Here is an 18,214-nt window from a genome sequence, read left to right as displayed (position 1 = left end):
AGTTCAAATCTCTATAGAAGACCTAGTTTCAAGAGTTGTCCCATAAATCCTTCCACTACCATCTACTCCATTTCTGTCACAGCCATTTCCTATTCCATCAAAGGCAGGGTCACGATGTCCAACTCGCATCAATCACAGTGGTATTCTACATGAACATGCTATCTGTCTGCAAGAATGGGTACAGATGAACTGTGGATGAGAGACAGCAAGACCTCTCACTTGCTGAGTATGCTGTGGACAAACAGTGTGTTCAACTTCAATGGGTGCTTCACAGTGCATGCCATCTGGATCCTCCCACCAATAACATGTTTTCTGAACTGTGAACATGGGAACTCTCTCTGCTACATATCGTCCCTTCCCGTGATTATCCCACCCCCCACCCGCCCATCTTCCCTCCATCCTCCAACTGCCTGTATCACCTTTCCCACTTCCACACAAGTCCCACACATGCCTTCTATTTCTCCAAGACACCCGCACAGTGCTTTCCCTTCTCAGCCAGACAGATTTACTGCACACATTTTGTGCTGGCGTGGGCTGCTCAACCAATCCCACTAGCATGTATTTGGTCAGTGCAGGACAATAACGTATGCTACGGATTGCTTGCAAGACTGCCTGCGTGTCTGCTGTTCGCCTACCCATGTGCACCTGTGTTCTTGCCCACTCTGCTAACCCCAGGTGGGCATATATGCTGGAAAAATTTACATCAAAGATTAGCGGAATGTACTTAGTGAATCTGTGTCCAGCATTCTGAAACTAAATTTAAGTTTCCTTTCAGTGATCTATGAAGAGCCAGGATGGCTTATAGCTACATGTGTATAGTCACCACTGAGCTAAAGTCATCTACAGTCACTTGTATAAGTTCATGACATAAAAGCTCATAATTGAGGATAAGATAATAGATGTGTATAAAAGTGAAAATCTGTTTTGGTGGTATTGTGTAAAGATATTTAACTTCAGTCAAAGCACCAAGTCATGATCGACTGCATACCATGAGAACAAGGAGACTGCTTTACAAAGAAACTCGTGTAGTAATGTGAGGAAACAAAATGTAAGTCACATGCAAAACCCTAATTAGAAACTTTTAATTGATATGCACTGGTCGTCTAACACTCTTAGTAACAGGCTTGCCAGCCACAAGCACATAATACACCTTATGCACAGCAGCAAGGAGCCAGATATCAAATCTGCAACACAACGAGTGCTGTGGAGCTCAACTATGATGATACACATGTAGTTAAACATATTATAAGTGGACCAAGTATATTTAATGGGTGTAGCTTTGACTTCACAATCATTGTACCACAGGTTCTAATGGAATTCACTCATTAACACTTACCGCCTGGAAATATTACAAAACTATAGTCTCAGTAAACATTTGTTGGTTAAATGCAGGTAATATCGATACATGTGTAATCAACATAACAAAAACCTGAAGGAGTCCCTTTATACATGAAATGTGTCATGGAGTAGTACAACAGAGCTCAAAATGTACAATACATTCATTGCCTAAATTTAACAAGTGATCACTATAGTTTCCATATCTGAGAAAAAATTCTTGCTATATATGAACTAGTCTTTTGCTTTCAATTCCGCCATTCTTTCACTTCTCACTATTTGGCTCAGGTATTTCTAATTTTTCGATCAAGAGATGCATTCCCTGACTGGTAAAGTACTGTCTAAGAAATAGAAAGAAACAGAATTCCCAATAGATCCCCATATCCTGTACTGCACACAACTGTATACGGTAGCTTTCTCATCCAGTCATCTACTTCCCAGGTATTTGTTGGGTGATGTCTACATCTATGTACATCTTTCTCTTCAAAGTACTATGTGGGCACAAAGTTTTACGTAGGTTGGCTGGTACATACATCACCATTAATGGCAGTGTAACGTGTCACAGGTAAATTTATCACTGATGTTGTTGTTGTGGTCTTCACTTCAGAGACTGGTTTGATGCAGCTCTCCATGCTACTCTATCCCGTGCAAGCGCCTGCATCTCCAAGGAACTACGGCAACCTACATCCTTCTGAATGTGCTTAGTGTATTCATCTCTTGGTCTCCCTCTACGATTTTTACCCTCCATGACGCCCTCCAATACTAAACTGGTGATCAGAACATGTCCTACCAACTGATCGCTTCTTCTAGTCAAGTTGTGCCACAAATTCCTCTTCTCCCCAATTCTGTTCAGTACTTCCTCATTAGTTATGTGATCTACCCATCTAATCCTCAGCATTCTTCTGTAACACTAAGTTTTGAAACCTTCTATTCTCTTCTTGTCTAAACTATTTATTGCCCATGTTTCACTTCCATACATAGCTACACTGCTACACTCCATACAAATACTTTCAGAAAAGGCTTCCTGACGTTTCAATCTATGCTCGATGTTAAGAAATTTCTCTTCTTCAGAAACGCTACCCTTGTCATTGCAGTCTACATTTCATATCCTCTCTACTTCGACCATCAGTTATTTTGCTCCCCAAATAGCAAAACTCCTTTACTACTTTAAGTGTCTCATTTCCTAATCTAATTCCCTCATCATCACCCGACTTAACTCGACTACATTCCATTATCTTCGTTTTGCTTTTGTTGATGTTCATCTTATATCCTCCTTTCAAGACACTGTCCATCCTGTTCAACTGCTCTTCAAAGTCCTTTGCTGTCTCTGACAGAATTACAATGTCATCAGTGAACTTCAAAGTTTTCATTTCTTCTCCATGGATTTTAATTCCAACTCCAAATTTTTATTTTGTTTCCTTTATAGCTTGCTCAATATACAGATTGAATAACATAGGGGATAGGCTACAACCCTGTCTCACTCCCTTCCCAACCATTGCTTCTCTTTCATGCCCCCTCTACTCTTATAATTGCCATCTGGTTTCTGTACAAATTGTAAATAGCCTTTTGCTCCCTGTATTTTACCCCTGCCACCTTTAGAATTTGAAAGACAGTATTCCAGTCAACATTGTCAAAAGCTTTCTCTAAGTCTACAAATACTAGAAACATAGGTTTGCCATTCCTTCATCTATTTTCTAAGATAAGTCAAATGGTCAGTATTGCCTCACGTGTTCCAACATTTCTACAGAATCCAAACTGATGTTCCCCCGAGGTCGGCTTCTACCAGTTTTTCCATTCGTCTGTACAAAATTTGTGTTAGTATTTTGCAGCCGTGACTTATTAATCTCATAGTTCGCTAATTTTCACACCTGTCAACACCTGCTTTCTTTGGGATTGGAATTATTATATTCTTCTTGAAGTCTGAGGGTATTTCACATGTCTCATACATCTTGCTCACCACATGGTAGAGTTTTGTCAGAGCTGGCTCTCCCAAGGCTGTCAGCAGTTCTAATGGAGTGTTGTCTACTCCCGGGGCCTTGTTTCAACTTAGGTCTTTCAGTGCTCTGTCAAATTCTTCATGCAGTATCGTGTCTCTCATTTCATCTTCATTGACATCCTCTTCCATTTCCATAATATTGCCCTCAGTACAGTGCCCTTGTATAGACACTCTATATACTCCTTCCACCTTTCTGTTTCACTTCTTTCCTTAGAACTGGTTTTCCATCTGAGCTCTTGATATTCATACAAGTCATTCTCTCTTCTCCAAACACCTCTTTAATTTTCATGTAGGCAGTATCTATCTTAGCCCTAGTGAGATAGGCCTCTACATCCTTACATTTGTCCTCTAGCCATCCCTGCTTAGCTTTTTTGCACTTCCTGCCTATCTGATTTTTGAGACGTTTATATTCCATTTTGCCTGCTTCATTTATTGAATTTTTATATTTTCTCCTTTCATCTGTGCAGGGAGGAGACCCCCAAGAGGGATCATTGCCGACAAAATTTTATTTAAATAAATTTTCAATGCATAATGTTCGGCCGTAGAAGGCGTGGGCATACTGTGGTGGAAGGTGCTGGCCGGAAGACCATGGTCGGCACATTCCTGCCACGTGCTCCTCGGTCAGACTCAAGTCCCACGGGTTGGTTGCGCTGACGGGGGCACGCTACTAGCAAGGCGCGTTGGCGGAATCAATCCTCCAATCAGAGACTAATCGTGTGATCACGTGGGGACGCGGCCGGGAGCGGCGAGGGCGGCTTGGAAACAGCTCCGCTCTCTTAGCTTCTGACCTCGGCCCCGAGTAGTCGCTCCTCTAGTCTCTGCCTCTCTGATGAGCAGACGGCAACCCCTCTTGGGGCTGCTCAGCCCTACGTAGGCACCACTGTACCATCATTACAAGAATAAACTGGGTCCATTCCACTCAATTAATTTTCATTTTACAACGCCCTCCGCTCCTGACTTCTATCCTGACGAACAAATGGTGTCAGAAGTGGGATGCGACCCACCTTACGGTTGTAAAATCAACTTATCAGTTGAGTATGAGTACTATGAAGGGGCCGAGTTTGAGCAATTAAGGGAAACTAGACCGAACGTGGCGAGGCTGCAGCGCGCCATGCGCGTGCCAGCCGGTCGCCTGCGTTGCAGAATGTGCGTGGCCGCGCACTAGCGCGCCACAAGCGTGACGCAGTTCGCCGCCGGACGCGAGCCGAGGAGGGTCCGCGATGCAGTCACGCTCGCCGCCGCCGCCGCCGCCGCCGCCGCCGCTGTCCGTAGCTGCCACGGGCCACCGCCTGCGCCAGGGTCCGGGGTGCGGCCCTCGCGCCGCCCCGCCGTCGCAGCTGTCCATGCTGTCGCCCGCCGCCTGCTGCGCCCACGCGTGATCAACGCGCCTGCCGCCGCTCGTCGACACCGCCGCCGTCCGTCGTCTGCACGCCACCAAATAATGTAAGTCGCTAGCGACGCTACGGTGGTGTAGATGCCCATACTATTGTAACATGCCGATCACCAGGCAGCAATCGGAGGCAGGAGCAGCCGGAGCGGATGAAGATCCCCTCTTGGCGCTGCAGTCCCAGTTAAATCAATTAATTCTGACTAACGCGGAGCTTAAGCAACAGATAGATGATCTTAAAATGGCTTCTCCGCAATCTAGTGTTGCTAAGCCAGTGCTAGTGGAAGAACAGCTGAAGCAGGTGATTCCACCACTCACTAGTGCAGAATCACCTGTGGCAGTAGCCACCTCTACTTTGGTGCAGAGCTTCCCAGCAGTAGCGTTCATTCCGGCGTTCGCTGGAAAGCCGCACGAGGATATTCAAACATTTGTCCAGAATATCCAGGACATCGGAAACCTTTGCGGTTGGCCAGATGAATTTCTCTTAAACGTGATGAAAATGAAACTCACCGGCGAAGCGCGGAACTACGTGCAGTCGGTCGAGAGCTTGAAAAATGCCCCTACCTTCCAGTCCCTTGCAACAGGGTTGATTGAAAGGTATACAGACAAACGTGGTACTAGTTACTATCGCGACCTGCTTTCCACCCTCAAGCAAAAAGCGGGTGAAGATTTAGAAGCATTCGCGGACAGGATTCGAAGCGTCGCATGCCACACGTACGCACTAAGTGCCAGTTCTGCTCGTAACGAAGTTCTGCTGGAAGAATCAGAATGTCGTGCGATAGACGTGTTTATTCGTGGCATAAACCCTCAAATAGGGGGCGAAATCAAGGTAGCTTCCCCCCGCACCTTACATGAAGCCGTGCGATTAGCACTCTTGAGAGAGGAGGCGAGCCGATTTGTTGCCGTCTCCGCGCGGCAAAGTGAGCCCCGACGTGTCTTTTCGAACGATACTAAGTGTGGGCGCAGCAATAGACAAGGACATGTGGCAGAGCAATGTCGCGTGCCATATTGTCATCAGTGCAGGAACATGGGCCACCAAAGCGTGCATTGTCCAAATAGTAGGCCACAACCGCCTGCAAATTCCAGGCGAAATGCAAACCAACCACAGAATTCGGGAAACGGCCGCGGGGCAGGAAGTGCCACCCCTCCCGGTCCCCGTTAAAAATAGTGACCCCCCTAGTTGATAAGGGAATCACGCAGGTGGCAAGCGTGGTTGTCGATGGTGTTAGAGGCCGCAAACCAATACGCGTGCTAATTGACACAGGCGCACAGATCAGCTTGGCATTTTTATCGAAGAGAGATAAAAGAACATTGCAACCGCCGCGGTACCATATCAGTGGTATTGGTCCCGGCATAGTGAAACCTGATGGCAGCTGTTGCGTTGAGTTCACGTTGGACTCAACAGAATATGCTTTTACGATGGAGGTTGTACGAAACAGGCGCACGGATTACGACATCATCCTAGGAAGTGACTTTCTGCGTCATTTCCAGGGGGTTATTGACTATAGGTTAAATACCGTCCAATTCGGCGACAACGTGCACCGTTTTGGACGTGACTGCACGTTGCGGGCGAGCGGAGCTGGGAAAAAAGGATCCGTTTCCCAAGTTTCGGAGTCTCCCGTAACGATGCTAAAAGCCGATAATCCCGTGGAGATACCAGAAGGCACAGGAAAGATCCTTTGGGTGCCTGTCGGGATACGTGAATCCGAAGAGGTTCATTTCTTGGTAGATCCACTCTGCCAGAATGAAACTCTCGACCAGATGCAGGTCCACGTAAAACGTAGCCTGTGCAAAGCGCAGCAAGTACAGAAAGAAAATTGCGTACCCGTGTGTTTAGACAATTTTAGTCACAAGCAAGCTTTCATACCGCGTGGTACAGTATTAGCTAGCTTACAGGTTATCCCAGAAGATAAGTTGTCAAAGAGAACCCCTTCTCTGAAAAAGAAAAAGACTGCTGCCGCCTCTCAACACCTTTTGACAATCACGTCACATCTGACAGATAAGTTTAAAGCTAAGCTTAGTCATCTCCCATTGCATGATCAAAAGCTAATAAATGAAGTGTTGAATGAGTATTCATGGTTGTTTGAAGACAGGAAATATTTACCAGCAACAGATCTAATCCAACATGAGATTCCAACCGGAAATGCTAGGCCAATAGCTCAAAAAGGGTACCGAATTCCCTACCATCTTCAGTCAGTGGTAGAGGAAACTATACAACAGCAACTAGAAGCAGGAATAATACAACCCTCTTCTAGTACGTGGTCTAGCCCAATTGTAGTCGTTCCAAAGAAATCTATAGACGGAGAAAAATCCTATCGCCTCTGTGTAGACATGCGAGCAGTAAACAAAGTTACTACTCCAGACCATTATCCATTACCCCGGATCGATGAAACACTCGATCGTCTGGGCAATTGCCGGTACTTCACAACATTAGACATGCGCAGTGGGTATCATCAAATTCCAATTGCTCCTGAAGATCGAGCTAAGACAGCTTTTGTAGTTCCTGGCGGCTTATATGAATTCTTAAGGATGCCTTTCGGGCTTCGCAACGCACCAGCAACCTTTCAGCGATTTGCAGATCTGCTATTACGTGGGTTGAAACCTACTATGTGCCTTGTGTATCTTGATGATATAATTATATTTTCAAAATCCATTGCTGAACATGCTGAACATCTACGCAGTGTACTGTTGCGCTTGCAAAATGCTAATTTAAGCTTAAAATTAGAAAAATGTTCTTTTGCTCAATCACAAGTGCAGTATTTAGGTCATGTCATCAGTTCCAACGGAGTCAAACCAGATCCACGATTAACTGAAGCAGTAGACACTTTTTCTATTCCAACAAATTTAAAGGAATTACAATCCTTCCTTGGCCTTGCAAATTATTACCGCCGTTTTGTTAAAGATTATGCTACTATTACCAAACCACTTACTAAATTGTTGAAAAAGGATACTCCTTTTGTTTGGACGGATGAATGTTCGACCGCCTTTCAAACAGTGAAAACTATTTTAACTAGTTCACCTCTACTTGTTTACCCAGACTTCGCTGAACCTTTTATTTTATCTTGTGACGCATCTGATTTTGCTGTAGGATGTGTCCTAAGCCAAGTGCAAGATGGTGAGGAAAAACCCGTTGGGTATGCCTCTCGTCAACTGAATAAAGCAGAAACTAATTACAGTACTACAGAAAAGGAATTGCTTGCCCTTCTTTTTGGAATTAATTATTTTAGATGTTACCTCTATGGTCGCAAATTTACAGTTCTTACCGATCACTCTGCTCTGCAGTGGTTATTGAATCTTAAAGACCCTAGCAGCAAACTTATGCGCTGGGCCATGAAACTGTCAGAATATGATTTTGAAGTTCGGCACAAGCCTGGTCGGTTGCATCAAAATGCTGATGCGTTAAGTAGAAAAGTGCGTGTCATTGAATCAGATGAGGTATCAATTGAAGAGTTAAAAGAAGCACAGCAGGTGGACGTTCAATGTCAAAGATACGCCACCTTCCCAGAATTTGAAGTAATAGACGACCTTTTGTATCGAAGAACTCCACATGGGAATCGTTTGGTAATACCGGAATGCTTGCAGCAACGTATAATACGGCAATGCCATGATACCATCCAAGCATGTCACAGCGGAAAACGCGCTACGAACGCTCGAATTGCGACACGTTATTGGTGGCAATACCGACAACGTGATGTGGACAGGTATGTAAGATCTTGCCTGCCGTGTGCACAACGAGCACAAAATAGGCATCCGCGAGTGCCGCTGCAAACACTTCCTCAGGCATCTTCACCCTTCGAAATTCTTGCTTTAGATTTCCAAGGTCCTTTTCCACAGTCGCAACAAGGTAACAAATACATTTTGTCTATTATTGATCACTTTTCACGTTATCTAATTTTGGTTCCCCTCCCCGACATGACAGCTGAAACTGTGGCGAGAGAGTTTGTAAATCGTGTGATACTACCTTTTGGAAGTCCTGATGCCATTTTAACGGATCAAGGAACCAATTTCATGTCTGCTTTATTTGTACAAGTTTGTAAATTATTAAGAATCAAAAAATGGCGTACAACTCCCTTCCATCCTAAAGCCAACGGTCGCGTTGAACGCGTACACCGTACAATTTGTAAAATGTTATCCTATTATGTTGCAAAAACGCACGCTGATTGGGACAGATATGTACCGTATATTTCTTCTGCATACAACACCCGAATACATGAATCCACAGGGTATACCCCTTACGAAGCTGTGTTTGGACGGCCGATGAATTCGCCGTTCGAAATAGACAAACTACCTCAAGGTGTAGAAATAAAGGAAGTAAAAGGTTTAGCCCGCCGGCTAAAAGCGATCTGGTATAAGGTAAAGAGGAATAATATCAAAGCTACTAATAAACTGTTGCACAGGCAGAACAAAAATGCTGTTTTACCGACTTATCAGACAGGTGATTTAGTGTTACTACGAAACCCGGCAATCAAAAAGGGACGAACTAAAAAGTTCTCTCCCCGCTTTGAAGGCCCGTATCGGATTGTACGGTTGACCTCACCAGTCAATGCAGAACTGCAATTAACCGATCGTACGGTGATAGTGCACTTTGACCGCCTGCAACCTTACCACGGTAGGGCTGTGTCACCACAACAGGTCGCAGCCCCCGATCCGCCTGTGTCACCTCCACCTCAAGTAGAACAAAAACGAAATAAAAAACGGAGGAGATTACCTCCACAGGGTTGTAGATACCCTCTGCGGAATCGACACCCTTATGGGTTGAGGTCGCGTGATTAATCACGCCTAGTTAGAGTTTTATGATATGTTCTATTGCAGCTTAGTTTAAGTCATTTTCTCCAGGGACTTGGAAGCAAGATGTGCCTGGCCACCACGGAGTTCCCAGCCATTCTCAATTGTCAGTTTCCAGTCCTGTCATGTATTTTTGCTCATTTTTATATGTATGATTATGTTTTATGTTTAGCAAGCAATGCCACGCATTAGACGTCACGCAACTGACTTGCTTCAAATGCAACCATTACACTTGGTGTTGGCAGAACCGCGGCTGCTAACTCCGAATAATATTCTTCAATGTCCTCTATTGCCATCTATTTGGCAAACCAGTACATGTGGAGTATTTTTACTCCGAGCTTTTCTTAATACTTGTTACGTTGACGTCTAGTGTATTGTACTATATGTCCTAGTTCTGTATTTGCTGCAGCTAATCGTAAGTAATCGGAACAGATAAAGCCAGGACTTGAAATGCATACGCCTCGTACGCTTTGTTTACGGGACCAGCTGTTGGCGGGGCATAACATCAGCTGTCGCCTCCCCTCCTCTTCAGCGCTGTCCCTTCTCCACGCCAAGAACTGGCCAGCGGCCATCATTCCTTCTCAGCCAGTAACAGCGCTCCGCGCGATGACGTATCTTATCACCACGTGCGCTGCCGCCTCCAGCGTCTCAACACGCGGAGCGTCCTAGTAGTTACAAACACAAACCGCAAATTACTGCCGTATCCTCCGTGTATGACAGACTACAATGCACTTACCATCAGTTTATATAACTAACACCCTTTTTTTTAAAAAAAAAAAAAACTCTTATTCTAGATAATTAGCAATTTCTAATTCATCGTTATTTCTGGTACACGCTAAGCGCGTGATATTTGTCGCTGCAGTAGCGGCCGGTCTCTCGCGGCTACACGCCGTCTCACATAACCGCTGACGTGCCGTTGCCTACTCCGCACATACGCGTGCGCTGCGCGCTCGCTAACAGCTCCAAGCTCGTTTCTTTCATGCATCCGGAAGACACGGCAAACAAAATTCATTCAAACATCCCAATAAATCTTAACATAAATATTAAATAGATGTGATTCATTGTTTAAATTCTTTTCCTCGTTTTGTTTCACATTAGCTGGATAAATCACACGAAGTTCTTAACGATTTACATTATTCTGCATACCTTAGTCTGCCAATCCTATAAGTGAAGTTTCACTACTGCTTTGATTCATTGTATAAGCTACAAACTACAGCCCTAACCCTCTTACACATCGAACTATGATGACATTTAACGTTATCTGCCTTGGACAAGGCCAGATATGGGCAAACCAATGCAATGCCACGGGTTTTTCACGCTACTGACGAGGCACAAACGACCAATCGTCCGGGCTGCCGTATATCGGTAGACGATTGTTCCTTGGTTGCTACGCAGTTATTTTTGCCCTCCCCATTTATTTTACTCTACCACCGTGGTCATTGTTCTATCCTGTTTTCCTTCTTCTGTCGATGAGGAGGCCCCTACAACATGTTAGGTACCCTCTTCCGACAGTACCGGTCTTTTAGTCTTACCACCATTTACACCGAGATATTGCTCTCCCTTGTTGCAGTCTTGCCCCAAAATATCGGCCAATGATCCATTGTGAGATACGTACTTTGCCTCTAATTAGCCGGTGATGTAAGCGCTACGGGAACTGTGCCTAGTTGTCCTTTCAGTTCAATTTGTTATCGTCAGTTTTAAAACTAACACACACGCAGCCTAGCAGCCAGCCCCAGGTGGCCAGTGTTACATGTTAACGTTGAGCGTTCCGACTACTTACAGCATTATTATTATACATCATTGTGTTTTTATTTTCCTGTCAATATATGTCATTGTGTTTAATTATGTCATTATGCTAGCACTAGTGATTTATAGTTCATGATTTTCATTTTATGTAGTGTTATGTACTGCGCGCTCAAAAAGTGACGCTATTTATGCATGTATGCTATTCTAGCTTCAGAGCTATTTTTATTGCTTGAACAGTCGACATTTCCCTAGTACAGCAGGTCGCTAATAACGCCGCTGATACTTTTATTACGGACGCCCTTAGGCCCGCTTAACCACGGTATCGCAGATAGCTCCAATGCACTGCCTACCCCTCAATTATTAGACAGGTTGCCTTAGCACTGTCCGCAGGTTGCCCCATTGCCCTGCAAATTATATAATCATCAGTCCAAGTCTGCAGATTGCACTAATGGACTGCTGAACTTAATAGTCGAGTCACTCGCAGGTAGCTCATACGCACTGCGAACTTGTACTTACACGTCACCGAATCCTAGGCTCCTCGGTTGACCACAAAACAATTCACACATCAATTTCCGTGAGACAATTTGCACTCACACTACGCCTTTGGCACTCAACCACAAATGAACTGAGCCCCAGACGCTCTTTTATTACATTTTATACAACGCCACCTTCTTCTAGATGGCAATTCCATTGCAAAATCATCGGATTCTGCCAAAGATTCAGATACCGTTCCCCAGATGGCAGCCTTTTCCGTTGCTGAACGGATTAGTTGCTTTTCACCATCTGACAGTGCAAACTGCACTTTTAAGAACGATGTTGTTATATACACACACTGTCGGATTTTACTGACGTAGTCCCTTATGCACTTCGTCAACCGATTAAACAAAAAAAAAAAAAAAAAAAAACTTCCCCTGGCGGATTTCGTATCCGATTCGGAAGTTTATGTTCGGGAAATATTTCCTTTATTTTATTTCTTGTCAATTGTTATTACTTCAATGTTATGTTTTATTGTTATCAATTTATAGTTATGATGAATGTTAGTACACTTTATGGTTATACGCTATTTTTGTGTCATATTCGGTATTCCCTTTTAAGTTTCATTGTTTCTCGACTGGAAGTATCTCTGATAGCACCTATTGGCCTTCAATTCGTATCCACCATCAGCTACCATTAGTCACACATTTACACAACACTTCATACGCCCAATAACAACTTACAACACACTCACACTGTTCATATCCACACTACCTTGGTGTAACTCGTTGATGTTACCAGACCTCTATTGTCATATACTAAGTACATGAACAAGGCTTTATGGTTCATGCCCTCCGCTCTTCGGAAGGGGAAAGGGAAGTACGTACATATGTACGTCATGTTCAGTAGCAGTTTCTTTTAATCAACAACGTAGTCAATTTACCTGTTGAACACTTAAGTTGTTCTGTTAAAATGGAATCAAACGTCTTTGTGACATCAGCTATTTGTGTATTATTGCTTTGCAATAAACTGTTACTTTTAAGTTGCACTTACAATGTCTTAGTCTCGGACGCAGAGCCACTAGCGCGCTCTGACGCTGTTATCTGAGCTCAGCACTCTGCCGGCTCAGCGCTGATAAAGCTGCGCTGCGCCGCCTCCACTGCTTCACACCCAGCCTCTGTATTCACGAGCAACAGACTCGCTCTCGCTAACATTCATTTCCGACTTCTATTGACCACTTCTGTAAGTACAGATCCTTTGATTATTGAGTTAACTTGAGTTGTCCTACCCTCATTCGGGTTTTCTACAGCTGAAAAACCACTCAATATTATTTCTGAAATTTATGAAGTACTTCACCTGTCTCGCCGTGTCGAACCTTAGCGGGGTGGGTGCCCCTGCGTAGTGGCCAATGCGTGGGAGGTGCCTAGGCTGTGCGGGTTTACACCGCGATCACAGGATTCCTTCTCATTTTATTCATTCAAAAAAAAAAAAAAAAAAAAAAAAAGAAAAAAAAAACTTTCTTCGTACAAAATCTCAAATTAATTGATGACACTTGGCCTTCGTCCCATAGCAGGTAGAAAAATTTTTCCAGCGAGTTACGCTTAGTCTGCGCTGCGTAGTACTGCCTCCGCGTTCAGCGTCTTATTTGCTGACGCGTGATTGATCAGCGGATACTCGGTGTCGAATTACACCATTGTCTTGCCGCCTTGCTACCCCCACGGCTGCCAAACTGTTGGTTGCCTGCCGTGATTCTACTTCGTGGCCTTCTTCATCAGTAAGCGTGACTGAACGGGTCCATCGTCGCTACTTGCCAGGTAATTACTGCTACAACGTTATACCCCCTCCGTCATCTCTGAATTACTCATCAAGTAAGCCAGGAAATTTTTACGTCTAGGGGCACTAATACTTTCTCTCGAAGTCGACCGTTATCAACATTGGAAACTGAAAGCAACCTCCCCTTTTACTATGCTGCATTGGAGGTCCGACTTACCCGTAATTCTGACGGTATTCGGATGCGAATGAGGTTGCCAATCACGTGCGCAAATTGCGAATACGAGTGCTATCAAATATACACTTTTCCAGTCTCTTGGGCTACCCTTCATCACCATGTTGTTTGGCAGACTCAAGAATTTTTAATAGTTAGTCGGGATCGACAAACTCACGCCACTCTCACTCGCGCTGAACTATCCAGTTGCTTCCATACAACACATTACTTATGCTCCACGCTAATTTTACACACTAACACTACTGAGTGCGAGATGTCACTGTTTTTAGCTGAAACTACTACCCCTCCATGTCCTCGTGTTCTAGTCTCACTTCGTCAACCAATAATTCAGCCTGTTGGCAACAGTTTTCTGTTCGCTGTTCCACAGACTGTCACCGCCACCCTGGTGTGCCACCGTTCAATGTCAGAGACTGAATCGTACCGGGTAACACTGAATAATAGTGGCCTAGTGTATAATAGTTCTAGATGTGACGTATACGCTGCTTCTATGAGGATATCAGCTCAATTGCACTCCACCTTTCATGTCACCATTCCCACATTTACCTTATACCTTCCTGAACTCACTTTTAAAATCCATCACCATGAGAAGCTGAAGAATTTACCGAATACCAATGATTCAGATCTACTCCAATCGATCAATCATCTCCTTACCCAGGAACACAACCAAGTTGCTCTTGACCGAGTGGCCTCACATATTGCTGATTGGCACCAAACCAAGCGATTAACCACCGTTGTATTGCCCAGCGCTGGTTCGGTAATCATCACTGTAATAATTCTGATTATAGTATCCTGGATACTCTGTAAAAGAGGGTTTTGCAAATGTTTCACTTCCTTCCGAGAAGTAGTACCACCCCCACAACCTGAAGGTGAATATCACACCTGAAACTACCTGCCAACCTTGGTGCATGCGATCAGGCATGACCCCCCCCCCTTAGAATTAAGTTGTAGTCTAGGTGTCAGGTCAATGAACTAATTTTGTAATGGATTTGTATTTCTATGTAAAGTCTATGGAATCACAATTTAACTGTCGAGTTTTAACCCTCATGTAAGTTATTTTGTTTTCTCTTTAAATTTTTGTCATTCTGTAATGTTCTCGTTCACCCACTTGGGCAATTACCATTGTAATCCTAGATTTAAGAACTCAAAATAATATTACGGGGAAAAACCCCCTTGTGACTATTAGGCCTGGGAGCATTCTCTCACCCCCACGAGGGTGGAGTGTTTCAGTGTGCTGTGCTCCGGTGCCCCTCATCAACGCCTGGGTACCCACCACCACTGATACCGCCGACACACATTCACAGCATGGCGCCGCCCCACTGCCGTCGCACCAACTTCACAAGTTTGTTATTCAAGAGCCTTCCCTCAGGCCCTTCAGGCCACTTTGTAACATTTGCACATATTAATATCACTATGTTATGGGACCCTTCATCATGATCATATATTTTTTTAAATGGAATAATCGATTAGAATAAGCTCATTCATTTTCATCCAGAGAGCCTTCTTCGGAAGGGGAAAGGATGTGCAGGGAGGAGACCCCCAAGAGGGATCATTGCCGACAAAATTTTATTTAAATAAATTTTCAATGCATAATGTTCGGCCGTAGAAGGCGTGGGCATACTGTGGTGGAAGGTGCTGGCCGGAAGACCATGGTCGGCACATTCCTGCCACGTGCTCCTCGGTCAGACTCAAGTCCCACGGGTTGGTTGCGCTGACGGGGGCACGCTACTAGCAAGGCGCGTTGGCGGAATCAATCCTCCAATCAGAGACTAATCGTGTGATCACGTGGGGACGCGGCCGGGAGCGGCGAGGGCGGCTTGGAAACAGCTCCGCTCTCTTAGCTTCTGACCTCGGCCCCGAGTAGTCGCTCCTCTAGTCTCTGCCTCTCTGATGAGCAGACGGCAACCCCTCTTGGGGCTGCTCAGCCCTACGTAGGCACCACTGTACCATCATTACAAGAATAAACTGGGTCCATTCCACTCAATTAATTTTCATTTTACAACGCCCTCCGCTCCTGACTTCTATCCTGACGAACACATCAATTAAATTCAGTGTCTCTTCTGTTACCCCAAGGATTTCTACTAGCCCTCATCTTTTTACCTACTTGATCCTCTACTACCTTCACTATTTCATCTCTCAACACTACCCATTCTTCTTCTTCTTCTTCTGTATTTCTTTCCCCCGTTCTTGTCAGTTGTTCCCCTATGCTCTCTCTGAAACACTCTACAACCTCTGGTTCTTTCAGTTTATCCGGATCCCATCTTAAATTCCCACCTTTTTGCAGTTTCTTCAGTTTTAATCTACAGTTCATAACCAACAGGTTGTGGTCAGAGTCCACATCTGACCCTGGAAATGTCTTACAATTTAAAATCTGGCTCTGGATTATCATTACTGACACATTATCACTGAACTGATTAGCCAAAAATCCCAAATGGCTGATATAGTGCTATATCAGAAAGGATGCTTCTGAAACCTGAAAAGTAGCAATGCATGGCAGTTCCATTTCTTCTGCAACTATCAGAATACAGCACATTATATACTGCGGGCACAATGTTGTGGCAGTCGGTTACGAGTGTAAACAAACTAGAACTTGAGCCACCCGAGAGGAGAGGATCAGTGCAGGGAAACAAACCCACCTACTCATTGCAGGACTGACAGCCTACACATGTAGTTTACACTTCTACAAAAGCTGAACTGATGAGGGGTCATGGGTATCATCAGCCCCTTCTGTTGTGAAAACTGTACTGAAACCCCATGAAGGACCAGGATTAGTCTCTTCATTCATTTCAAAATAAGAAAGAAAACAATGAGTTATGCATAAGCCTATTCAAGGTGTTCATTCGTACATCTACCACACAACTGCTTCCTTACGTGGGCAGTGTCATATAAGTGGTACTTTAGGTCTGACCTCTAGCAGTATCTTATACCGCCCTAGCTCAGAACTTGCCCCCCCCCTCCCCCACTAACTCCCACTGGAAAGTGTTACCTTAAAGTGTCTGTACAATACAGAGATATTTGCAAACAAATCAATCATGGCTAATTTCACATCTCTGAGTAAATGTTTTATCGCGTCTATTACTAGCGACATTTTGATCTTTTTGGGCAGAAAAGATCAAGACAATTTCACAAACATTCTAAGCACAGGACTCAAAAATACAAAAATTACAAACCTCATGGAGAACTAACTGATTGGCAGGGACCATGGCATGGCAAAATTCACATGGCAGTGCCACTAATTCAGTCTCATCTCTTTCATATGGTGGTGTGTGCTGACGTTGTAATGAAGACGTCGTCTCCTGTTCCTGTTCAGACAGCCGCAGTGCCAGAAGACGATCAATATCAACTTCTTCCTGCCCTAGAAAGGAAAGCATGTGGTTACTACTTTACATGCATTATATAAAAAAATCTTAGTTCCAATATACAATAATTGGGGCAATTAGTGCAAACAGTCTCCACGTTAATATCAGTAGTCAAGAAAACCTCTCCACAACCCCCCCCCCCCCCCCCAAATCTTTCCCCATTTTTGATGAAGTAGCTTTATCTACATCAAAGTAATATCAGTTTACATTGAAACATTGAAGATGCATTTTTATCTTGACGCAGCTGAAACAGCACAATCATATATGTTATTAAGACAACCTTCTGCCTGAGCAGTTAATCCTGAGACTGCTGTGGATGTATTAACACTACAGAGTACCTTGCCCCATGTGTTAAGGATGTGTTTAAAAGCTTCAGATGTATTTAGATGCTCTGCATCTCGTTGCATGTTGACTGCAGATGTGTTGACACGCAGCTGAACTTCTACCTGTTCTTTCTTTGGACGCTGAAAGTTGTTGGAGAATTTGCGCATGTTTTCCAGTGCAGATGTTGCTGGTTCAAAGTCCAGTGTATGTTCCTGTTGTTATGCCACAGAATAATTTCTGTGTACATGCCTAATTTTTTTTAAGGTTCTACCCACCAAGCTCAGAGTTGAGGTGGCTAGTCTCAGCCAATATGCCAATCAGAATATCAACACAGCACACCGCCAATATAGTGGATGCACCAGGCAAGCATCGCCACACAACCTCCAAATGAGGTTGCATACAGTGCTCCACTGCAATAGTCAAATGCTGCAGAAAAACCTGAGCTCAGCGACACAGAGTAATTACTGAACCATTGTGGTGAGCTTGAACCTCCAATGCAGGCTTGGCTTTTCAAATAATGAGGCTTTTAGAGCTCAAATACACGTGCAGTCGTGCCGTTGTTCTGTCCTCGCCACTAGAACCAGAGAGAATGACGGTATATCGAGTTTCAGCGAAACTACAAAAAGCTAATGGTGGTCCACCCGCTACACACTTGCCAACTTAAACATCGAGGCACAGCTAATCTGACAAACCACAGCCATGCATTAGCCTTCCTCCACTAAGGGTCAATCATGGATATCTACAAGCTGTCATCTCTACACCGTCCAGGTGTGGCACTTCTGAGCAGCTCCCTAGCCAATTCGTGA

The 18,214-nt window shown here is 44.4% G+C and overlaps 1 protein-coding gene across 3 annotated transcripts in view; it reads right to left on the bottom strand.

Moving 5' to 3' along the window:
• The window catches only part of LOC124711304 (TRAF-type zinc finger domain-containing protein 1-like), a 78,055-nt gene that overhangs the window by 12,584 nt on the left and 47,257 nt on the right, over nucleotides 1–18,214 (bottom strand). For all 3 annotated transcript variants that reach the window (XM_047241319.1, XM_047241318.1, XM_047241320.1), the window contains one exon: nucleotides 16,896–17,080. In XM_047241319.1, the coding sequence (XP_047097275.1) occupies nucleotides 16,896–17,080 (185 nt within the window). The remainder of the gene's footprint in view (nucleotides 1–16,895; nucleotides 17,081–18,214) is intronic.

Source organism: Schistocerca piceifrons, chromosome 8 (genome assembly GCF_021461385.2).
Source record: "Schistocerca piceifrons isolate TAMUIC-IGC-003096 chromosome 8, iqSchPice1.1, whole genome shotgun sequence".
Lineage (NCBI taxonomy): Eukaryota > Metazoa > Arthropoda > Insecta > Orthoptera > Acrididae > Schistocerca > Schistocerca piceifrons.
The sequence above is the reverse complement of the archived record's forward strand: the minus strand, read 5'-3'. Positions and strand labels throughout refer to the sequence as shown.